Raw genomic sequence first — 25119 nt, 5'->3', positions numbered from 1 at the left:
ACACTCGCGTTTTACCCAGCGTTTCTGAACTGCTCTCCGTCCACACCAAAACGCTGAAAACGCACATCACGTGACCACACACACACACTTTGGCAATCGCTGGAGCCCATCTACCCAGATGAGAGCTCTGCTAGTCGGACTTCTCATCAAGCATCTCCCGCTGGATCTAATCTCGCTATATTTATTAAACGGGATATTTCATTTATCTTGTTGTCTTTATCTAACGACATATTCCCTGACTTTGGTCATTGGAATCTATTACTTGTTCTCAGGTAACGTGTTTTGGCTGAGCGCAAAGATAAGTTAATGATTAATGTAAGCACGTACATTCTGTATATTGACTGATCGCTTGCCTTTATTTCCTATAATGTATAAACTTATTGTATGTTATACTTTTATAATGGCCATTATCGATTATTAAAACTGATTTTCAGCAAAAGAGAGGGTATGTTTCGTATTTTCACTGAAACTGAAAGGAGGCAGTTGTTATCGGCTCCGTTTTGTTATAAATATCCACACAGTGAAGATGACGCTCATGCAGCACGACGCCTCAACATTTCTGCTGTCTGTTAAGTTGCTAATATTAAAATAAAAATAGGCAGTTCCTTATATCAAGTTTACATTTTATTGTTGAGAAAGTGAAACAACGTAGCCAAGGTGATGTGAATGAAGTTATAAAGTACACTGTTCCCTGTGAAGATTGACGCGTGTTCTCGGTATGTTTTCCATATCAAACTGAGAAGAAGAGATGCAGCCTTGATCAAACTTGCGATGTCTGAACTTACACGGAGAAGATTCAGGACTGAACTGTGTGTGGGCTACTTAATATTGAGGAAAAGCCCCAATCAGAGAGGCGAATGTCTGCAGCCCCGCCTCCGTTTTCAGATGTCTCCGTCTTTCCCCATCCACACTGAGACGGAGCAGCTGCGTTTCAGAATGAAAACGGCCTCTCCAGCGTTTTCGAAACGCTCCGTTTTCGGCGCTCGAGAACTATGGCGTAGTGTGGACGGATGGCGTAACCGTAGCAAAACTTATGCGTTTTCAAACTAAAACGCACTAGTGTAAACGGGGCCTAAGTCCCTTATTTATCAGGGGTCACCACAGCAGAATGAAATGCCAACTGTTCCAGCCTATGTTTTACACAGCGGATGCTCTTCCAGCTGCAACCCAGTACAGGGAAACACCCATACACTCTCATTCACACTCATACGCTACAGCCAATGTAATTCATAATTTCCCCAATAGCGCATGTGTTTGGTCTGTGGGGGAAACCGGAGCACCCGGAGGAAACCCACACCAACATGGGGAGAACATGCAAACTCAACACAGAAATGCCAACTGACCCAGAACTAGAGACGTTCTTGCTGTTAGGTGATCGTGCTAACCACTTTTTCTAAGCATTTTTCAAGTAGCTTGCCCAACACGGTCAACATTCAATTTTACATATACAAATACCATTCTTACTTGTAAAAGCCTTTATTTTTGATGCTGGTTATCATGTGGTGCAAATGTTTTTCTATATATTTATTCTATAAATATTTTTTATTTCAAATATTGAATAAAAATTATCATTTATGATATCAAGAACGTGACTGTTTCTAGTGAAGAAAGGAATTTTAGTTATCATACTTTATTTTTATATCAGAAATGCATTTTCAGATATGAGAAATGACGAATGTTATGTGTGAAAATACATTAGATGTAATTCCTGATGTCTAGAGTTACAACTTTTATATGAAATTGTTGATCAATCAATCAATTCTTCAATCAAAAGAAATCCATTCTTGATATCAACAATTAAATTTGAATGGCCGCTTATGGAGACATTTAAGTAGTGAAAATACAATTGTTGATATTGAAAATTCCACTGTTGATATCAGAAATTTAATTTCTAATATCGAGAATTTGATTGTTGATATTAAGAATGCTGATTTTTGATATTAATAATTTAAATGTCAATATTAAGAATGCTGATTTTTGATATCAATTTGACTGTCGATATCAAGAATGCTGATTTTTGATATCAAGAATTTGATTGTCGATATTAAGAATGCTGATTTTTTTTATTAATACTTTGATTATCGATATTAAGAATGCTGATATTTGATATTAATAATTTGATTGTAGACATCAAGAATGCTGATTTTTGATGTCAAGAATTTGATTGTCGATATCAAGAATGCTGATTTTTGAAATCAAGAATTTGATTGTCGATATCAAGAATGCTGATTTTTGAAATCAATAATTTGATTGTCGATATTAAGAATGCTGATTTTTGATATCAATTTGAATGTCAATATTAAGAATGCTGATTTTTGATATTAATTATTTGACTGTCGATATCAAGAGTGCTGATTTTTGATATCAAGAATTTGATTGTCGATATCAAGAAGGCTGATTTTTGATATCAAGTATTTGATTATCGATATCAAGAATGCTGATTTTTTTATATTAATAATTTGATTATCGATATTAAGAATGCTGATATTTGATATTAATAATTTGATTGTAGACATCAAGAATGCTGATTTTTGATGTCAAGAATTTGATTGTCGATATCAAGAATACTGATTTTTTATTTTAATAATTTAATTGTCGATATCAAGAATGCTGATTTTTGATATTAATAATTTGATTGTCGATATCAAGAATGCTGATTTTTCATGTCAAGAATTTGATTGTCAATATTAAGAATGCAAATTTTTGATGTTAATTATTTGATTGTCGATATCAAGAGTGCTGATTTTTTATATTAAGAATTTGATTGTCGATATCAAGAATGCTGATTTTTAATATCAAGAGTTTCATTGACGATATCAAGAATGCTGATTTCTGATATTAATAATTTGTTTGTCGATATGAAGTATGCTGATTTTTGATAATCATAATTTAATTATCCATATTAAGAATGCAGATTTTTGATTTTCATAATTTGATTGTCGATATCAAGAATGCTGATTTTTTATATCAAGAGTTTCATTGATGATATCAAGAATGCTGATTTCTGATATTAATAATTTGATTGTAGACATCAAGTATGCTGATTTTTGATATTAATAGTTTCATTAATGATATCAAGTATGCTGATTTTTTATATTAATAATTTCATTGTCGATATCAAGAATGCTGATTTTTGATATTCATAATTTAATTATCGATATCAAGAATGCTGATTTTTGATGTCTACAATTTGATTGTGGATATCAGCAATGCAGATTTTGTTTCAGTCAAGAACTGAATTGTTGATATAATGAATGCATACCCTGAGAATGAATAAAACTTTAAATGGCTCGCCATACAAACCGGCCAACCCCCCCGTAATTCACACCTTTTTGTTACTGATGGCCCATGCTGATGGTCAGAGAAGAACATGCTCAAGCATGCCTTTTCATCTCCCCTGCACAGAAGATGGACTTCCATATCACTACACAGCAGGACAGCAGATAGACAGAGGCCTGTGGAGCTGGATAACCTCAACTTTTAGATCAAACAACTGATTTACAACAACGACAACAACATCTAAGGGAACAATCTCACAGACACAGAGAGAGAAACACGACTGCTCACCCATTACTCCACCCAAAACCCAAGACCAGGGTGCAGATTAGGAGGGTTTGAAACTGCTCGAAATGGGCAGGTCAGCTAAAAACAAATGCAAAAACAAGTCATTTTGTCACACTGTACAAAATGCACGAAATGTACGAATGAACGAAATGCAGGATTCCACACAATTCATCCATGTTTTCTCTTCTTCTTCATTCTTTTATGTCACATTTTACCTGTTTTTATGTTTTGTTTTGTTTTTACGCATTTTTATTATTTGTTTTTATTTTTATTTTACTTGTTTCTTTTATTCTTGTTTATGTAAAGCACTTTGAATTGCCACTGTGTATGAAATGTGCTATATAAATAAACTTGCCTTGCCTTGCCTTGGTCCCAACACAAATCCATTAAGTTAACATAACGCATTTAAGTATATTGACCATCAAATAAATTAATAATGATGATAATAATAATAATAATAACAATTAAATATAAGAGCTTAAACATTTAATTCAAAGATGCTCAACTAACTCAATACTTATAATTAATGCGCTCTAGCTATTATATGCAAATGAGTTGTTAAATTAAATTGTTTACTATAAGATGTAGTAAAGATTAAGATCATTACTAATAACGTAAAACATTCACATGAATAAGTGCTTAAATATTAGTTTCAAAGATGCTCAACAAAGACAATATTTATAATTAATGCACGCTAAGTCTTTACATATGCAAATGAGTTGTTTGGTTATAATAATAATGAACTTTGTTTGCATATATGTATATATATGTACTGTTAAAGTCATAATTATTTGCCCCCCTTTGATATTTTTTTTTCCTTTTTTAAATATCTCCCAAATGATGTATAACAGGGCAATGAAATTTTCACAATGTGTCTGATAATGTTTTATCTTCTGGAGAAAGTCTTATTTGTTTTATTTTGGGCAAGAATAAAAGCAGTTTTTAGTTTTTTAATATACATTTTAAGGTCAAAATTATTAGCCCCTTTTAGCTACTTATTTTTTTATTGTTTACAAAACAAACCATCGTTATACAATAAATTGCCTAATTACCCTAACCTGCCTAGTTAACCTAATTAACCTAGTTAAGCCTTTAAATGTCACTTTAAGTTGTATAGAAGTGTCTTGAAGAATATCTAGTCAAATATTATTCACTGTCATCATGACAAAGATAAAATAAATCAGTTATTAGAGATGAGTTTGATTGGAAATGTGTTGAAAAAAATCTGCTCTCCGTTAAACAGAAATTGGGGAAAAAATAAACAGGGGGCTAATAATTCAGACTTTAACTGTGTGTATATATATATATATATATATATATATATATATATATATATATATATATATATATATATATATATATAATCTGTATCACATAATTACACTGTAAAAATGATATGGTCAATTAGTCCTGACAGCGAATGTTTTTATTTCATTGTAACTTATTAAACTAAGTTAATCATGCTCTAACTTAATTTTATAAGTTAAGTAAACTGTTTTAAGTTCACTGGACTCATAGGGTTAATTTGATTCAGCTTAAAAAATTAAGGCAACCAGGACTTTTTACAGTGTGTATATATGTTAAACATTTTCTCAAATATATGCATATGTTTATTACAAATGTACACAGTACACGCACCTATATTAGGCCCATGTCAAAGAGCACTTTTGTTTCGGATGCAAATAACTGTGAGTAGTCTTTGTGTCTATATCTCTATGTATGTGTCTGTGCTCTGTTAAAAAAGTTGGGTTAAAAAAACAACAACATTAGGTTATTAAAGCACCTACCCAACTATGGGTTATTTTAATCCAATGTATTGGGTTATTTTGATTTAATGGATTTTTTCCCATTCTGGTATTACTATTGCTACGATTACTACTACGACTAATTTTATAATTATGGCTGTGTAAATAAATAACATAAAATATAAAAAAATATTGAAAATGCTTTTTTTTCATTACATTTTAGTTCCAGACACTTTTGTTAAAATAAATAAAGAACCACAAACAACGCCCTGCTGGAAAAATCCAGCTTAAACCAGCCTAGGCTGGTTGGCTGGTTTTAGGTGGTCGACCAGGCTGGTTTTAGAGGGGTTTTGGCCACTAAAACCAGCTTGACCATATAGCTTGGCTAGGCTGGTCAAGCTGGTTTTAGCTGGTCATCTCCCAGCCTGACCAGCTAAGACCAGGCTGGAAATGGCTGGAAACCAGCCTGGAAGTGGCCAAAACCCCTCTAAAACCAGCCTGGTCGACCAGCTAAAACCAGTCAACCAGCTTAGGCTGGTTTAAGCTGGATTTTTCAGCAGGGCGAAGAAACAGAACAAAGTGCAGACAGTTATAAACTGTGCAAGCAGAAAAGCATGTATTGATTGTGCAGAATATGGAGCTCTGTATGCTGTAGAGACTGTCCAGCAGCTGCAGCAGGCTTCACTCAGTGTCCACAGTGTACAATACTTTAAAGCCACATCCAAACGCATCTAAAAGATGGTTTTGGGTGGTAAAACAGATATAAAAACACGACAAGGAGAGGTAATTTGATATAAAAATAAAAACAACAATGTTATTGCGTTATAGCTTAAATAAATTTTATCACGCAAATCAATATTATGCACACATAATAATGCAGCTGTTTTGAGTCAGTTAAATCAGTTGACTGTTGAATTAAAATTTTTTAACCCAACTGGTTGAGTTATTAAATAAATAACCAAATAAAGGTTATAAATAACCCAACAAAGGACTAAATATTTACCTCAACTAGTTGAGTTATTTTTAAATAATCGAATAAAGGTTAAAAATAACCCAACAAAGCACCAAATATGTTTAACTCAACCATTGGGTTAAAGAAATAACTCAATTTTTTTATAGAGAGAGTGTGTGTGTGTGTGTGTGTGTGTGTGTGTGTGTGTGTGTGTGTGTGTGTGTGTGTGTGTTTTCTTGTATCTTTTACTTTCATTATTTATATGGGTTTTCAATGGTAGGGATGACTATTTGATATTGTATATTTACAGTACATAGGGTATTGTATACACTGTTTTGGCCATTCAAATAAAATAATGAATACAACAAAAATACTATTTCTCTGTAGAAAAAAAATAAAAATAAATAAAATGGCCATAATGTGAAGATGTGAATGTGAATAGATTGTTGTGTCAGTGTTTTTGTGTAATTTAAATGCATTTGTGTTATTGTTCAAGCATTGACAATTAAAAGAAATTAATATACATTAACAAAAACTACCCGCACCATAAGTCCCTCCCACTTGGAGGTGCGCGTTCCCTCGTCCTTCGACCAAAACTGACTCAAAACTCATCTGAATATTACCAGGTGTGACCGGATGTGGAGATGGGTGGGGGTATTTCGCTTTTAAGTCTGTGGTCTAAGGGAGAGGCTGTCGTTTTTTCCACCTCGAACTCACTTTGAGCAACTCTACAACATCTGAAGGCAAAAATCACTGACCGAAGAAGAAAACACGTTCAGTTTAGAGCGTTATTACAATGGATACAGAGGCGGTGAAGATGTCTTCGCTCTCTGAAGAGGATTTATCTTGTCCTGTGTGTCAAGAAGTCTTCAAGGATCCTGTTATTTTGTCCTGCAGTCACAGTTTCTGTAGAGAGTGTCTTCAGCACTTCTGGAGGACTAAGGGCACTCAGCAGTGTGCTGTCTGCAGGAGAATATCCGCTCACGAGCCGCTGTCTAATCTAGTGCTGAAAAACGTCTGCGAGTCGTTTTCTAAGGAGAGAAAAGAGAAACCAGAGGAGATCTGCAGTTTACACAATAAAAAACTCAAACTCTTCTGTCTGGAGGACAAACAGCCTGTGTGTTTAGTGTGTGTAACCTCACACCAACACGACCAGCACACATTCAGACCCATCGGTGAACTGGTTCAAGCATATAAGGTAAGAAGACCAATGTTTCGTGTTACTCGGATGTAAACAAAAGGTGTAAATCGTTGTATTCTGCTACTAAATACATTATTTCTCCTTATTTATGTTGTCTAAACCACTTCGTAGACACGTGGAAGCTGCTTAATCATACAGAGAAGTACTTCGTGTGCAGGAAAATGTGTAATCTACTGATAAACTGAATTTAGGCTCTTTTATGCTTTTTTACTAGTATGTAGTAACGTAACACTAATTAAACTGAAACATACCAAAATATGACAATAATTGATCATTTTTAGCTCTAAAAAAATCAGCAAAATGTTAAAATTTTGTAAAAGCAAAATTCGGCAATGTTTGCTCTCCAATATGGCCGACTGATGGCGCGTCGTGATAACACTAAGTTAAGTATTCTTTATATACAAGTTGTAGTATGTTTCTTTTAACAATGTTATTTACTGTCGAATTACATTGAATAAGAATATGTTATTAGGGATTTAAAGTAATGTTAATCACAATTGATATAAACAAAATAAAATAAACAATTTAAATACTCATGTGGGCTGGGATATCTTATAACATGTCTATTCACATGATAAATGTAAACATTCACATCCATACACATTTTTTTTCTATAAAGTTGGCTACTGTACCAAGTTTTTCCACATTTTGAGGTATCCCTACTAAACAAAAAACAGCTTAAACCATCCTAAGCTGGTTTTATCTGGTTGCACAGGCTGGTTTTAGAGGGGTTTTTGCCACTTTCAGGCTGGTTTCCAGCCTGGTTTTAGCTGGTCAGGCTGGAAAATGACCAGCTTAAACCATTTTGACCAGCCTGGTTTAAGCTGGACATAGCTGGTTTTGGCTGGGCTACCAGCCTGGCTAGGCTAGTCAAGCTGGTTTTAGCTAGACATCTCCCAGCCTGACCAGGCTGTAAACCACCCTGAAAGTGGCCAAAACCCCTCTAAAACCAGCCTAGGCTGGTTTAAGCTGTTTTTTTCAGTAGGGATGTTTTATTTACTGTCGAATTTTGTGTCCAACAGGACTTGAATCTACTACTGATTACGTATATTTCCGTTTTATGTAGTCTAAACCATGGGGTAAAATGTGTGCATACAGTAATAGTTTGAAAAACTAAATTTAATAGGCTTTTTTTCTGCTTAATTAGTTATAATTTTTGGCAGTCTGTAGTAACGTTACACTAAATAAAATTAAACATGCCAAAATATGATATTAATATCTAATTATTAGCTAAATAAAAACTCTAATAATCAGCAAAATAGTTCACAGATGATTCAATATACTCTAAAAGTAAATGTAAACATTGATTTCGTCACATCCATGCACATTTTTTATAGCTGGTCAGGCTGGAAAGCTGTTAGCTGGTCAGGCTGGAAAATGACCAGCTAAGACCATTTTGACCAGCCTGGTTTAAGCTGGACATAGCTGGTTTTGGCTGGGCTACCAGCTAGCCCAGCCAAAGCCAGCTATGTAAAGCTTAAACCAGGCTGGTCAAACTGGTTTTAGCTAGTTATCTCCCAGCCTGACCAGTTAAGACCAGGCTCAAAATGGCTGGAAACCAGCCTGGAAGTGGCCAAAACCTAGGGCTGGACGATATGGCAAAAATGTATATCACAAAATATTTCTTAATTTCAGTCGATACGACATAATTCAGACATCGATATGGACAATAGTAAAAACACAGAAAAAACTCGAAGACACAATACATGTCTGTACCTACAAATCTCTGCGAACTGAATATGCAAAGTGAATAATACCTCCAGGCTCTTATACCTTTTTGTTTTTTAAAATCAAAACAATACAAAAAAATGATGTTCACTTTTTATTTTTATTTAGCTTTTACAAACAAGAAATGTGAAATAAACTGCCAAAAAACTAAAACTCTCAGACTTGGTTTATGTATTTATATAAATAATATATAGATAGTTCATGGAGGTTAACTTGACCATTCATTCATTTTCTTGTCGGCTTAGTCCTTTTATTAATCCGGGGTCGCCACAGCGGAATGAACTGCCAACTTATCCAGCAAGTTTTTACGCAGCGGGTGCCCTTCCAGCGGCAACCCATCTCTGGGAAACATCCACACACACATTCACACACACATACACTATGGACAATTTAGCCAACCCAATTCACCTGTACCGCATGTCTTTGGACTGTGGGGGAAACCGGAGCACCCGGAGGAAACCCACGCGAAGGCAGAAAGAACATGCAAACTCCACAAAGAAACACCAACTGAGCCGAGGTTCGACCCAGCAACCTTCTTGCTGTGAGGCGACAGCACTACCTACTGCCCCACTGCCACTTTAGCTTGACCAATGTGAACAAAAACTTTTATTCACGTTAATAAAAGTTTTTTATTTTTTTTTTTTGTAAATTCGGAATATTTAACAATTCAAATAATACAAAAATCTTACAATTATGACATCCACATTGTAAAAAAAACATTATTTTTTAAAACACACAATATTGATAATTAAAAAATTAAAAAGAGTGTAGGCTACATTATTACTTGCAATAGAAGAGAGTGGTTTGAGTATATTCATAGTTCTGGTTGCTTTTCATCTTGAACGTCCTTTAAGGGTTCTATCTGTTTATCTACGATGGGTATGATTTACAATGGGATTTACCTCATCTTATAATTCATTGCTTTGATTTCTGATTTGTTTTATTATGGTATACACTAGAGGTGTGAACCTATACTGGTCTCACGGTTCGGTTCGGTTACGATTATCATGCTTTCGGTTCAATTCGATATCTCGGTGCATCACGGTGCATTGACGATGCTTTCCAATACAGTGTTATATTTTGGGGGGAGACTATAACAAGTTGTCTGTATAAACACACAGCACCACACTGTCTCTCATTCAAACACATACACAAACATAGACAGCACCAAACAAACACACACACGCACACACTTAAGCCCTTGCAACAGGGAGAGCTCGCGCTGAGCGGAGCAGAAAAACGAAAAAAAAAAAAACGAAAAAAAAGAAGCACTTTTCCGACGGTCCCTTGCTGAGAGCTCCACTCAGCGCGAGCTCTCCCGGCTAAACAAATATTGCGAGGGCTTAAATGGAGCAGGGCTCGTAATATCGAGCGAAAAAAATAAGAAGACAGCTGTGAAACATAACCAGCTTTGTCTTTTTGTAGGAAACACACTTTAGATCTTTTTGGGATAAGAGGTTTTTGAGTTATTGCCGTCTGTAACTGCTTCCATTGAAATGACCGTGTCATTGTTTTCTCTGAGTTGAAGCTGTTGTTTTGTGCACTTTTATTTTTTCTCAATTCCAGGATATCGAAACAGCAATGAAGTCCTTAAAAGGGAGACTAAAACAATACAAAAACAGTAAAGAAGAGTTTGAGAAAACCATTCAGCACGCCACGGTGAGCAAACACCGTCATTCTTTACAGCTTTATCATTGATGCACATATTTACACAGTAAACTGATGTCAATAATCTGCTCTGCATCTGTTCTATGACTTGTTTCTTCACTTATTTCCAATGTTCATTATCTGAGGTGTTGATTTATATGATTTGCTTTAAGGCTCAAACTAAGCACACCGAGATTCAGATTAAACTCCAGTTTGGGAAGCTTCATCAGTTTCTCCGTGATGAAGAAGCTGCTACAATCTCTGCTCTGAAGGACGAAGAGGAGCAGAATAAGCAGATGATGAAGAGGAAACTGAATGAGATGAACACGCGCATCTTTGAAACTGCACACACAATCAAGCGCACAGAGCAGATGCTGAAAAACAATGACATCTGCTTCATAAAGGTCTGGTTTTCATTGAGTGATTGAGTGATTGATTGATTGAGTTGTTAATGATCAATTATTTTTGCTTTGCAGGATTTTCTAGTGTCAATGGAAAGGTGAGTGATCCTCTGCTCTCTCTGCTTCTGAAGCCAAAGCCACGGCCGTTCTGACTCCTGAATGTTCTTCCAGGTTCCAGTCTTTGTTTCCAGACCCACATATCCCTTCTGGAGCTTTGATTAATGTGTCTCAGTACTTGGGGAACCTGCAGTACAGAGTGTGGAAGAAGATGCAGGACATCGTCCACTACAGTAAGAGTCTACACTACTACATTTTCTCTTTCTCGGCTGGTTTTGAAGATCATATTAGCTGTGGTCTTTGCTGTATGTTTAATGGTTAAAAGATGTCCCTGTGATCTTAACTCTAAAGGATCATGATTTGCATACGTTTATTTAATCTTTGATGAATGCCTCTGTATTTTTAAATATGTGTGTTTGACCCAAAGAGAGCAGCAATCATATATATTGGCGCTTTTCCACTGCAGTTTAGTACCATTTTTGAGTGTGTGGGGTTATAGACATGTCATTATTGGCCTGTTTCCACTGAGTGGTACGGTTCGGTTTGGTAAGCTTTTATGGCCATTTCCACTGTCAAAAGGCGTACCGAACCAAACCTTACCGTACCACTTTTTCGGGACCTTTTCGAAAGGGTCCCAAACTGCAGAAAGGGTCCCAAAAGGTGGAGCTACACACGCAACTGAACGCTATTGGTTTACAGAGATACGTCATTCGTAGACGCAACAAGCCAGAATGTAAACAAAGGATGTAAAATGTATGATTAACTTTTTAATGTAAAAAAGTTAGTAATAAACATTTATACACCAGTATTTATGTGTGTAAAGCATCTGTTTTGTGAGAAGTGCTTTTCATATGATATGTGAACGACCTGTGCAGCTTCATTGTAGACATTTTCTCGAGCGAAAATGACGTAGACTGAAACTTTGTCATACACCACGCCCACCAAAAGGGTACCCTTTATACTGGAAGCGCAAGCCTGATAAAGGTGACCCGTACCGACCCGAACCGTACCGTACTGTACCAGTCAGTGGAAACGAGCCATATGTGGGGGCTTGTCCGGGATCACAACAAGCTCCATATAGCAGAAAGCTCTATTAACCAATCCCTCACAAAAACATCTTATATCTGTGACTAAAATTACAGATTTTTTTGTGCATTCTCCAAATTTATGATAGATTTTGTGGCTTTTTTATATTTGTTTGCTGTGGAAATACACATTTACACATCCTTATTTATTGTCATTTGTTTAGACCACAATAAACATTAATCTCTGTACTTTAAATAAAGGAAGAGATAGCCTGAGTTTAACCATATAGCCTGTATGTAATGTAATAAATGTAATAATATAATTGTCACACTGCCCCTTTAGCTCTTAAAAGACAAGTTTAAACAATTAAATGAGTCTTTTGAGAGCATAAGTTGCAGTGTGCTGATTATTGGTGGTTCCGTTAACGGCATTGCTGTGCTGCATTAATGCGAGACTCTTATTTGGCGATTAAAAAAAAATGCTGTTAATCTATACTCAAAGTTGGGTTGGGAGCTGGGTCTGTTCTACACAAGTTATGATGACTTTCACCTTGATATTTTAATGCGGATGTATACCTGGCCGTATTGCACCGTAGGGGGCAAGAACAAGTCTTCAAACCTATGTGTATTCCTACTGTGAAATTACCACATCAAACGTGACATGCTAACATGGATGCAGTTCACTAGAGTGAATTTGAATAATGTTAGGTCCACATCTGACTATCAGGCATCTGTAGAGTTCATGTGTTCCAGTAAAACTTATACAAATAAAATAGAGCGGTAGCTTTTTAAAATGAATGACAGTGAATGAAAGTCAAACAGGTGAGCCGTCTTACAAAACAGTGCCCTTCTGAATCAAATCAGCAGGATGTCCTTCTGGATCTTTCACTTACTCTGAAGACACTACTGACTACGCTTACATGGACATCTGTAGTCTAGTTATATGCCTTAATAGACAATAATATGATTAAGGTGTTTACGTGAAGTGCTTTCATGTAAGAGTTTCCTGTAATTTTGGGTGACTTTAACTGCAGTTTGGCACTTTCACCTTCACTCATGAACATTTCATCCATGCCCCCGTGACGGACTGGTGAGAGTGTTAAGAAATTTAATAGTGTACGCCAAAGGGAAAGAAAAAACGTCCACATTTCACGATGTGTGTGTGTGCGGTCCTTTACTGACAGCCACGTGTGCGGATCTTGTCAGAAAATATGGCGAAAAGTCCTACATGATGGTCATAGTTTAATGTAACTATTTAATTAACTATCTAACCGTTTAATTGCGGTGTTCTCTTCAATAATGCCACTAATATCTGCATACTCCACATGAATTAACTCCATTTCTGTTTAGTGCTTATGTAGACCAACAGTTCAACATTAATATACAGTTAGTAAACACAAGCACATCTTACTCAACATAATTTATTTTCATCACTAATTATCATAGTAGAACAGTTTCTCAAGCAGTTTATGATGCGTTTTGGAATCAGGAGATGAGCCCCTGCTCTAATGCGCCACCTGGCTTGAGAAACCCATTTTCAAAGACTGACTTTTAGTCATTATTTGGGTAGCACACATATGCTGAATGCCTTCAGAAGAATTCCAATGAGCCATTTTAATCTAGATTAATCTAGATTAATTCCAAGATTTCAGTGAGATTAATCTAGATAAAAATGAATTAATCTATTCCCACCTATAGTGCCGATTATTTTCCATTATCTGCAAACATATTATATTTTATGCTTTTAGAAGGGTCAAAAACTTTAAGAAGAACACATTGATACTTACACCTAAAAACTTTAATTTTGATTTCACATGGACTTTAATGTTTTTATCACAGAAAATAACTGTTCATGTGCTTTATGTAGGCTGAAAAACAGCGTCAATATGTTTGGAGCCTTGTCTGAGTCCACTAGATCCTTTCAGAGGTGCAGCAGCTCTGTGAGCTTATAACTCCTCTAGAAACTATACCTGGATGATCTGGCTTTCAGCGGTGCTTCCGACTAATGCCTAGTTCACACTAGAGGATTTTAAGCCTGATTTGAGCCCGATTTGGAAGTTAACGAGCTCGCCGACAGATCGGGCTGTGATCGGGAAGAAATCTGCGGGTGCACGGCGCACGCCGCTCTTTATGTGTGAACTAATGAACAACGCATCAACGAGGCTCGCTGACGCGTCGCCGACACCTCGCAGACGGAAATCCAACATTCAGCATGCTAAATATTCCAGAGCAGTCGGCCGACTCAACCCCACGTGTGGTCAGATGTAGCGACGAGCTGCAGCCAATGAGAGAGCATATCAGCATGAGCTGAATGCCTGTGTGTTCAGGAGCTCAGCAGAAACATCTGTGATTGGTCAGAATGGGCATCGGTGCACTCGCTTCATCCTGCGTTAGCACAGACATGAGAGTAGGATATATTAACAGTGGAACTAGAATTCTGTAACTATTAGAATTACCATACTGCTCATTCTGACCGTTCTCATATAAAACGCCATACTGTCACAACATATTTACATTCAAAGCTATTAGTGAGATATTAAAATTAAGCTTTGAATGTCTGGCATCATATTTAATGACACCATTACCCTAAAAATATCATCTTTTTTTGGTAATAAAGCCTATAAATATGTAGTTAAGATACTAAAACACTTAAAGGTCTTGGCTTTCATTTTCACTTTCAAACAGGAGCTATTCGGCACAGAATATGCTGTTTTGAAAGATTTCTGAAGTAAATTGATGTTTTTGCCATCAGAAAGTTTTGTTTATGTTAGCAGGAAGTTGCTAGGCAAGAAAATGCACACATATTTAAAGTCACAGTAAAAAGTATCAGACATGCATGCAGTCATTTTGACCAATATGGTAATTTCAGGCAGAAATGCTCAGTTCTTTACTGTTTTGTAATAAAAAAATAACAATGTCAGAAAGAAATACACTGATATTTGGAAAACGGCAGGGTGTTATTAATATGTTAGTTTTATTTCAAAGAGTTATAAAATTACAAAAATTAAAAACTCTCTGTGTATCTCTCCACTGGAACCTTGCAGATGAGTGATTAATCCGCTGATAAATCAGCTGATTTGACGATGTTTTAAAATGCTTTATCCAAAGCTTGAAACGCTGTCAGTGATGTCATCAGCACACAAGCAGCCAATAGTGTTCAGCTTTTTCTGACGACTCCTCCCTCAAAATTTCATTGGCTGTGGTTTAGTAGCTTGAATGAACTGATGGGGAATGAGTTGTTGTCAGATCATGTAGTGTGTGACCCCCCTCTTGTGGATCGTTCACAAAGTGTTGCGTAGTGTGAACACCACAGAGATTAAAAGACACAAAGTCAAGTCATGTAGTGTGAACAGCACAGCGATCTGCTGATGTTTAAAATCCTGTAGTGTGAACTAGGCTTAAGCTGAGTCAAGTTTGATGAACTGTTGTCGGTGTGTGCAGGAGGATTTTCCCCCGGGACACCAACAACAGGCGCTACGTCATAATCACGCCCCTACAAGAGCAAGCTCCTGATTGCTTAATGTGGCGCGTATGTCCGCTGAAGTTCAGATTTTTGAACTTGATCGGTTTGCGCAAGACATGGTTAAGAGTGTTAAACGCGCAAAAACTCCGCTGCTAGTCCGTTTGCACTGGCTGCCAGTTGCTGCTCGCATCAAATTCAAAACTCTGATGTTTGCCTACAAAGTGACTTCTGGCCTAGCACCTTCTTATCTGCACTCACTTCTGCAGATGTATGTGCCCTCCAGAAACTTGCGTTCTGTGAATGAACGTCGCCTTGTGGTTCCATCCCAAAGAGGGAAGAAATCACTTTCGCGAACGCTCACGCTCAATCTGCCCAGTTGGTGGAATGAACTCCCTAACTGCATCAGAACAGCAGAGTCACTCGCTATTTTCAAGAAACGACTAAAAACTCAACTATTTAGTCTCCACTACACTTCCTAATCTGCAATTGCCTCTCTGAATATCACACTAACTGTACTCAAAAAAATAAAAAAATAAAAAACTACTAATACTTCCCTTCTTAGACTTTACAGACCTGAAACTTGCCTTTAGTACTTATTCATTGTTGCTCTTAGTTGTGTAAATTGCTTCCTTGTCCTCATTTGTAAGTCGCTTTGGATAAAAGCGTCTGCTAAATGTAAATGTAAATGTAAAAATCCAATTCACGTGTATCGCATCATTCCCACCGCAGGATGTCTATTCTTGTCTTTGCTTTGACTTAACATGTAAATCACTTGCGCTTGATGTTTCTTCCACGTCTGATGTGAACGCAGCATTAAGGCGACCATCAAAATAAAGTGATATAAATGAAAAGAGGTGCTATATAAACAAACATATAAAGCATACAAGTATTTCTAACAAAGTCCCTAGTATATAAAGACAAGAAGAGTGTGTCCTATGGGTGGTTTGTCAAGCCCACTAAACTGCATGGAGCACACTCATACATGATACCATTATGATGCATTGCGTGTGTATGCTTTACTAAAAAGTTAGGTCTTTAATCTTGTTTTGAACTGAGTGTCTGAGCCTCAGACATTATTAGAGAGCTATTCCAGAGTTTAGGGGCCATATATAAAAATTCCCGACTTCCTTTAGTGGACTTTGCTATTCTAACTAATAACATTGACTTTTATCAGAGGAAGATGCAATAATTGTGCCATAATAATACAGCTTTTAATAATAATAATAGTACAGCTCACTCTTGATCGAGAAATGAACAGGATAGTGTAAAAAAACGCTGTTTTTTGATGTCTCTCTTCAGCTCCTGTGATTCTGGACCCAAACACTGCTCATCCACATCTCATCCTGTCTGATGATCTGACCAGCGTCAGAGAGAGCGAGGACAAACGTCAGTTTCCTAATAATCCTGAGAGATTCGACCGTTTTCCGTGTGTGTTGGGCTCAGAGGGATTTAGATCAGGGAAACACAGCTGGGTTGTGGAGGTGAGCTACAGTTTTTACTGGAATCTGGGAGTGACGACAGCATCCAACCAAAGGAAGGGCCGTGATTTCTATGACACTAATGTCTGGAGTGTGGAGTATTATGAGAATCCTCCACAGGATTCACTGAACTCCACTGTGTCCACTTGTTTCACTGTCACACAGAAGCTGGAGTGTGTGAAGGTTGAGCTGGACTGTGATGAAGGAACTGTGAGTTTCTCTGATCCTGCAACAGACACACATCTACACACATTCACAGCCACATTCTCTGACACTGTCTTTCCTTTCTTCTGGGGTTTTTCCTATCAGAAGATCTTGCCGACCAATATGCAGTAAATGTTAAAGCTGTAGCCTGGGCACGGTTGCATTAAAAGCCTTAAGTAATTTTGACTTGCGGGAATCCCTGAGGAGTGAAAAATCCCTGAGGCACAGGGTTTCATTAAAGGAAAATAATACACTTTTGTTGGAATTAAACTATTTTTAAGAGCTACACAGGTGAGTTTTACCACTTTTTAAATCCATTCAGCTGATCTCTGGCAGAAGCACTCTTAGCTTAGCTTAGCATAGTTCATTGAATCAGATTAGACCAGGGATGGGCAAACTTGATCCTCAAGGGCCGGTGTCCCTGCAGAGCTTTGTTCCAACACTAGTCAAACACACCTGAACAAGCTAATCAGTGTCTTCAAGATCACTAGAATCTACAAGCAGGTGTGTTTGATTAGAGTTGAGCTAAACTGTGCAGGACACCGGCCCTGCAGGACCGAGTTTGCCCACCCCTGGATTAGACCATTAGCATCTCATTCAAAGTGACCAAAGAGTTTCAATAGTTTTCCTATTTTAAGCATGACTCTTCTGTAGTAACATTGCATATTAACACCAAAGGAAAATGAACACTTGCTCCCTTTGTAGGACCGATATGGATAGGAACTACGGTAGTCAACATTCGGAGTAAATTAAAAATGCTTTTCAAAGTTGTCCAAAGACAAGAGTTGGTGTTGTTCAGTCATTTTAGGACAACTTTTATCAAAGGTGATCCACTTTAAATGTTGACTACTGTGTACTTATGGAAGCATACGAGTAGCATAATTCAATTCAAAATGTAATATGCAAAATGGCAATGCAATATGTTAAATGGCAATGTATTTCTGTATTTGAATTTGCATTTTCCAAGACATATGTGCAATGTTTGGTGCAGAATGAAAATGTAAATTAAATTACATTGTTTGCATTTCTCATTTCAAACACTGTTTTAATATGTAAATTGTATCCACATTTTAAAGCTTTATAAGTAGCAAAATTAAATTGAAAATGCTATACACAAACTTAATTTGATGTGAATAAAGTACAAGCAGAAACTGTAGCAAAATGATAATTTAAATGTTATTTGTCCTAAATGCATTTACGCTCGCGTCTAGGAAACGCAGGATTACATTTTCAGCATAACAGCATGGGATGTGTGTAGCAAAATTAATTTTGAAATGTAAAATGCAAAACGATAATGCAATATGTAAAAGGCAGTGTATTTCTGTATTTCAGTTAGCATTTTCCAAGACATATGTGCAATGTTTGCTGCAGAATGAAAATGAAAATGAAAAAAAAACATAATGCATTTTCATTTAACACATCGCGACGAATGAAAGCCAATTTGAAATTGAAAATGCATTCTGGCCTGGCCACGCCCACAGACGGCCACCGTTGCTGCAAGGCGGGTTTTAGGTTATGTCGTCACAGCTGCCGCGAGGACTATTAGGGACATTTGGCAGCATAAACATGGCGAAGTCTGTTCCTCAGCGGCTTCGTGAAGCTGCACGAGCCCTCGAGCTTGAACTGGGAAATAGTTTAGAAAACCAATCACCTCCTAGCTCAGTAAACTTGGCTTAAGGTTTGATATTCGCGCACGCAGTTTTAGGGATCATCTGCAAATTACATCGACAGAACCTAAAGGGGCTTTAGCTGATGTGTACTGTATGCTTATGACAAGAGCTATTGCCTATTTCTGCATTGTATGTACCATATAGTTAGAGGTATAGTAGCTTTGCTACCTGTATTAAATCAGTCTGGCCTCTAACCATTTATTGGAATCTCCTCAATTTTTTTCTGCTTTGCGTTACTGTGCGTTTTGGTTCTGTTGATGTAAATCGCAGATGATCCCTAAAACTGCGTGCGCGAATATCAAACCTAAGGCCAACTTTACTGAGCTAGGAGGTGATTGCTTTTCTAAAGTGTTTCCCAGTTCACGCTCGAGGGCTCGTGCAGCTTCACGAAGCCGCTGAGGAACAGACTTCGCCATGTTTATGCTGCCAAATGTCCCTAATAGTCCTCGCGGCAGCTGTGACGACATAACCTAAAACCCGCCTTGCAGCAACGGTGGCCGTCTGTGGGCGTGGCCAGGCCAGAATGCATTTTCAATTTCAAATTGGCTTTCATTCGTCGCGATGTGTTAAATGAAAATGCATTATGTTTTTTTTTCATTTTCATTTTCATTCTGCAGCAAACATTGCACATATGTCTTGGAAAATGCTAACTGAAATACAGAAATACACTGCCTTTTACATATTGCATTATCGTTTTGCATTTTACATTTCAAAATTAATTTTGCTACACACATCCCATGCTGTTATGCTGAAAATGTAATCCTGCGTTTCCTAGACGTGAGCGTAAATGCATTTAGGACAAATAACATTTAAATTATCATTTTGCTACAGTTTCTGCTTGTACTTTATTCACATCAAATTAAGTTTGTGTATAGCATTTTCAATTTAATTTTGCTACTTATAAAGCTTTAAAATGTGGATACAATTTACATATTAAAACAGTGTTTGAAATGAGAAATGCAAACAATGTAATTTAATTTACATTTTCATTCTGCACCAAACATTGCTCATATGTCTTGGAAAATGCTAATTCAAATACAGAAATACATTGCCATTTAACATATTGCATTGCCATTTTGCATATTACATTTTGAATTGAATTATGCTACTCGTATGCTTCCATATGTACTCTCATTCTGGCTGAATAATCAATAAACTCTACCTGGTGTACAATTCCCGACACTTGCACCTATGGTTGTGACTATATTTTAATTCAATACCAATGATACTGAAATTTTAAAAACATCCATTTTCCACTAACATTGAAGCGCTGTTGAGCATGTTCTTAAACGGCGCTGGTTTGGTAGTATTCACATGCTCAACAGAAATGATTGTGATTGGCCGTGAAGGTCATCAGCTCACCGAACTCACCACTGTTTACTCAGTATAACCACAGATACAGGGACAGTGGAGCCTTTAAAAGTCGTGATTCATCAGTGGATCGCTTGTATGTCAGCTTATGGACAAACTAGCAGATCAACGTGACTTTGAAATGCTCCAGTGCTCAAATGTTTGCGGGAAATGGACATTTTTAAAATTTCAGTATCGACTGGTTCCGAATTCCAGTATCGTGACAACCCTACTTGCACCAGTTATGAGTAATATCAATGCTCCTGCTTCAGTCATGGTATGTCAGTAAAGGTCCTTGATTGTATATTTCACCTGAATGAGAGAATAGTTATTTTTGAGTAAGATGCTAATGGTCTAATCCGATTTAATAATCTATGCTAAGCTAAGCTGCAGAGTATCTTACAGTAAACAACATGACAAACATCAATACCAAACTTTGCTGAAATCACAGTTGTATTAATATATTTTGATACAAACATTACAGAAGACAAAAAACATAGACCAAGCTGGACAGCAAATGAAAGCTTTTCCTTTTAGATCAGTGTTTCTCAACCACGTTTCTGGAGGAGCACCAGCACTGCATGTTTTGGATGTCTCCTTTGTCACACCTATTACAGGTCTTTCAGTCTCTGCTAATGAGCTGATGATCTGAATCAGTTGTGTTTGGTTAAGGAGACCTGGAATATGTGCTGAGCTGGTGGTCCTCGAGGAACGTGGTTGGGAAACACTGGACTACTGTATACTCTCATTCTGGAGTAAGTGAGGAGTTTGGACAGTAGAAAATGTCAACTTTTAATTTTCTGATAGTCTTAGTTCACAAAGTAACATTACTGAAGAGTCACACTTCATTGAGTTTCAGTGATTTTTCTATTTAGTCATTTATGAGAGAGATGCTAATGGTCTAATCCGAATCAATTATCCATGCTATGCTAAGCTAAAAGTGCTCCTGCCAGATTCTGAGATGGACTGAATGGATTTAAAATGGTGAAACTCACCTGTTTAACTATAGGGGAGCTGTAAAATGAGCCTATTTCCAAAAGAAAAATGTGTAGTGTTACTTTAAGAGTGTCACAACAAACTTGAAAACAAATACTTGAGTGTTTTATCAAGCGTTCCACTCTAGTTTGTGACTAATTAATACATGATTGTGATAGTTACTGCATCTCACAGTAAACAACATAACAAACCTCAATACCAAACTTTGCTGAAATCATAGCTGTATTAATATATTTTGCTACAAACATTACAGAAGACAAAAAAACATAAATCGAGCAGGACTGCAAATGTAAGGTTAGTCTTTTAGATCAGTGTTTCTCAACCACGTTCGTGGGGGAGCACCAGCACTGCATGTTTTGGATGTCTCCTTTGTCACACCTATTACAGGTCTTTCAGCCTCTGCTAATGAGCTGATGATCTGAATCAGTTGTGTTTGGTTAAGGAGACCTGGAATGTGTGCAGATCTGGTGGTCCTCCAGGAACATGGTTGAGAAACACTGGACTACTGTATACTCTCATTCTGGCATAATAATCAAGGAACTTTGCTGCCATACGATGGTGCAGTACTTAAAAATACTCTCCAGCACCAATCCATACACTTACACCGCCAGTTATAATCTGTGTTATATTATTCCTTTGCTTTAGTCAAGGTACTGCAGCACAGTTCCTTGATTATTACGCCAGAATTAAGTATAGTTCCTCTATCCATATCAGCCAAGAACAGGGATGTCTAAACTCTGTTCTGGAGGAATGATGTCCTGCATAGTTTAGCCTCAACTTCCTTCAACACACCTGCCAGGAGGTTTCTAGTATACCGAGAGCTTCATTAACTGGTTCAGGTGTGTTTAATTGGGGTTAAAAGTAAAATATGCAGGACACCGGTTTGGACACTAAAAAGTTACCTTTTAATTTTCTGATTGTATTAGTTCACAATATAACATTACTGAAGAGTCACACTTCATTTGAGTTTCAGTAATTTTTCTATTTAGTCATTTATGAGAGAGATGCTAATGGTCTAATCCAATTCAATTACCTATGCTAAGCTAAGCTAAAAGTGCTCCTGCCAGATTCTGAGATAGACTGAAAGGATTTAAAATGGTGAAATCACCTGTTTAACTATAGGGAAGCAGTAAAATGAGCCTATATCCAAAAGAAAAATGTGTAGTGTTACTTTAAGAGTGTCACAACAAACTTGAAAACAAATGCTTGAGTGTTTTTACCAAGCGTTTCACTTTAGTTTGTGACTAATAATATATTGCACTGCGTGTTTTGGATGTTTTCTTTGTCGCACCTTTTACAGGTCTTTCAGCCTCTGCTGATGATCTGAATCAGGTGTGTTTGGTTAAGGAGACATGAAAATGTGCAGAGCTGGTCGTCCTCGAGGAACGTGGTTGAGGAACACTGTGTTAGATGTACAAAATCTCTGAAGTCCTGAATGACCCAACAATCACTCATTTGCACAAAAAGTATTGATTTTGCTTTTGAGAGGATTTAATTATCCTCTTATATAATTATTAAGTATATAGTTTAAGTTGACTTAAGTTTAAGAAATTTTAACTTCAAGTATTTTCAAAATATACTTTATTGTTTCCCATTTTCTAAACAAATACTGAATAAAAAACACTTTCAAATGACAACACATTAATATAAATGCATATAGTGTAGGACAATGCTCTCAAACTCAATTCCTGGAGGACCGCAGCTCTGCATAGTTTAGCTCCCCATCACCTCCAACTCAGACCTGCTTAATATTCTATAGTAGTGTTGAACATCTTGATTGGTTGGATCAGCTGTGTTTGATTTGGGTTGGAGTAAAACTGTGCAGAGCTGCGGCCCTCCAGGAATTTAGTTTAAGACCTGTGCTGTAGGTATTATGGTCTTCTCAACCATTTTCCCCAATATAAAGCCATTTAATAGAGTTGTTTTTTTAATGAAAGGGTCTTTGCTTCAATATCATGCCATTCACCCAAAAATGGAGGATCTTCCTTGAGCCGGCCTGTTTACTGGTTGTTAATAGTGCATTAAGAGTTGTGTGGAAATTTTTTCTTTAAAATTATACATACATATATATATATATATATATATATATATATATATATATATATATATATATATATATATATATATATATACACACAAAGACAAAGGTTTTTAAAGCTACGTTCAGGATTTTTTGCTTTTATTTGTATTATTTAGATATTCCTAGTAGGTGTGAATAATGTTACAGTCCCCAAAAGATGTGAAAATGGTCATAAGCATTCAGCCTTCAATGTTTCAATTTCCAATGTTATGAAAAACCTTTAGTTTTTTCCAATTAAATTTTCTACATTAAGATCAATTGGTTTTCTGTGTTTTCCATGTAGTACAGTAATCGTTATCTGCAGAAAAAAAAAAAGTCTTTAATCTTTTAAATCTCTAAAGCAGATTTTTAGGCCTTAGAAAGTCTTAAATCTACTGAAATAATTTTATAGGTCTTAAATCTTGTTTAAATGGGTATAATTTACCTTTGTATATGATTGCCCAATCTGGTCAAAACCCATACAATCATCAACATAAAACTTTTAACCTTTTATTTAAAGTGTTTTTTCTACCATAATGGTTTAATTTATTATCCTTTTAACAACATTTGTTTAAAATTTCTCCATGTATTTACTTCTGAGGAACTGACCTGGGGCTGCTCTTTGTCGATGGAATACTCGGTTTGCTGGATTTGGATATTGGCGATTTGACATGATCAGGGATCGTTTCGTTCTTCAGAACTCATTTGAGACTTATTGTCATAGCAACAGCTCTGGTAGCTCAAACCTCCTTGGGGGCAGGCTCATTTCATATAAACAGGATTAGATTAGTTCAAGCTAAGATGATACTAAAAATACCAATTGCTGATAGTTTCTTGAAGCAGTTATATACACTTGGAAAAATAGTAATACTTAATAATAATACTTATTTTTAACTTTATATATAAATATATTAATAAAACTTATGCAATCTGCACTGCAGAATAAAAACAAAAAACTGCCACCTGCTGGTTCAAAGAGAATTTATTGATATGAGCTTTTTAGATGCAAACGCAGACATGCATAATATTCAACTTTTTAAATTTATTTATTTTTTTAATAAAGCATACTAATTTATGCAGTCATGCACTTGTTTTGACCGCTAATAAGCCGGTGACTGATACCTTATATCAAAATTAATTTATACAGCTATTCCTTACGCTGATTAAAAACAATTGAGTAGGCTCACACTATAATAAAGAAAATCAGCTCCAAATGTAGAACTAAATACACTGATATGCATTGAAATACATGATGAATGCTATTGACACATGAGAGTGTAAAGCCTGCAGCTCACAACAAAGGTGGAAGGTTATCGCGTGTCATATTTAACAAGCCGTTTACTGCTAATTTGATGTAATTTTTCTCACATGGATAATTGAATATTAATCAGATGATGTCATTATGCTGCTGTGCTGTCAGCCAATCATTGCATTGCTGATCATGATTTCAAGGATGGATAGATCTGTCCTTCACAACACGCGCAGCGATCTCAGATCAGTTCATCCAGACATTTTAATCTGATTCGCGAACTTGTTTGAAGAACCAAATTAGCCAGAGATCAGATATCAAGATGAAAAG

At 36.5% G+C, this 25119-nt stretch overlaps 1 protein-coding gene across 1 annotated transcript; it reads left to right on the top strand.

Annotated features, from left to right (window-relative positions):
* The first annotated feature begins 6905 nt into the window (after positions 1-6905).
* On the top strand, positions 6906-17646 carry trim35-7 (tripartite motif containing 35-7). The gene is given in 6 exon segments (NM_001020697.1): positions 6906-7459; positions 10757-10849; positions 11011-11241; positions 11314-11336; positions 11410-11528; positions 17083-17646. Coding segments are annotated over 6 exon segments (1383 nt in total). The 5' UTR covers positions 6906-7057; the 3' UTR covers positions 17598-17646.
* The last annotated feature ends 7473 nt before the right edge of the window (positions 17647-25119 follow it).

This window comes from Danio rerio, chromosome 3 (assembly GCF_049306965.1).
Source record: "Danio rerio strain Tuebingen ecotype United States chromosome 3, GRCz12tu, whole genome shotgun sequence".
Taxonomy (NCBI): domain Eukaryota; kingdom Metazoa; phylum Chordata; class Actinopteri; order Cypriniformes; family Danionidae; genus Danio; species Danio rerio.
This window is presented reverse-complemented; position numbering and strand designations above follow the sequence as displayed.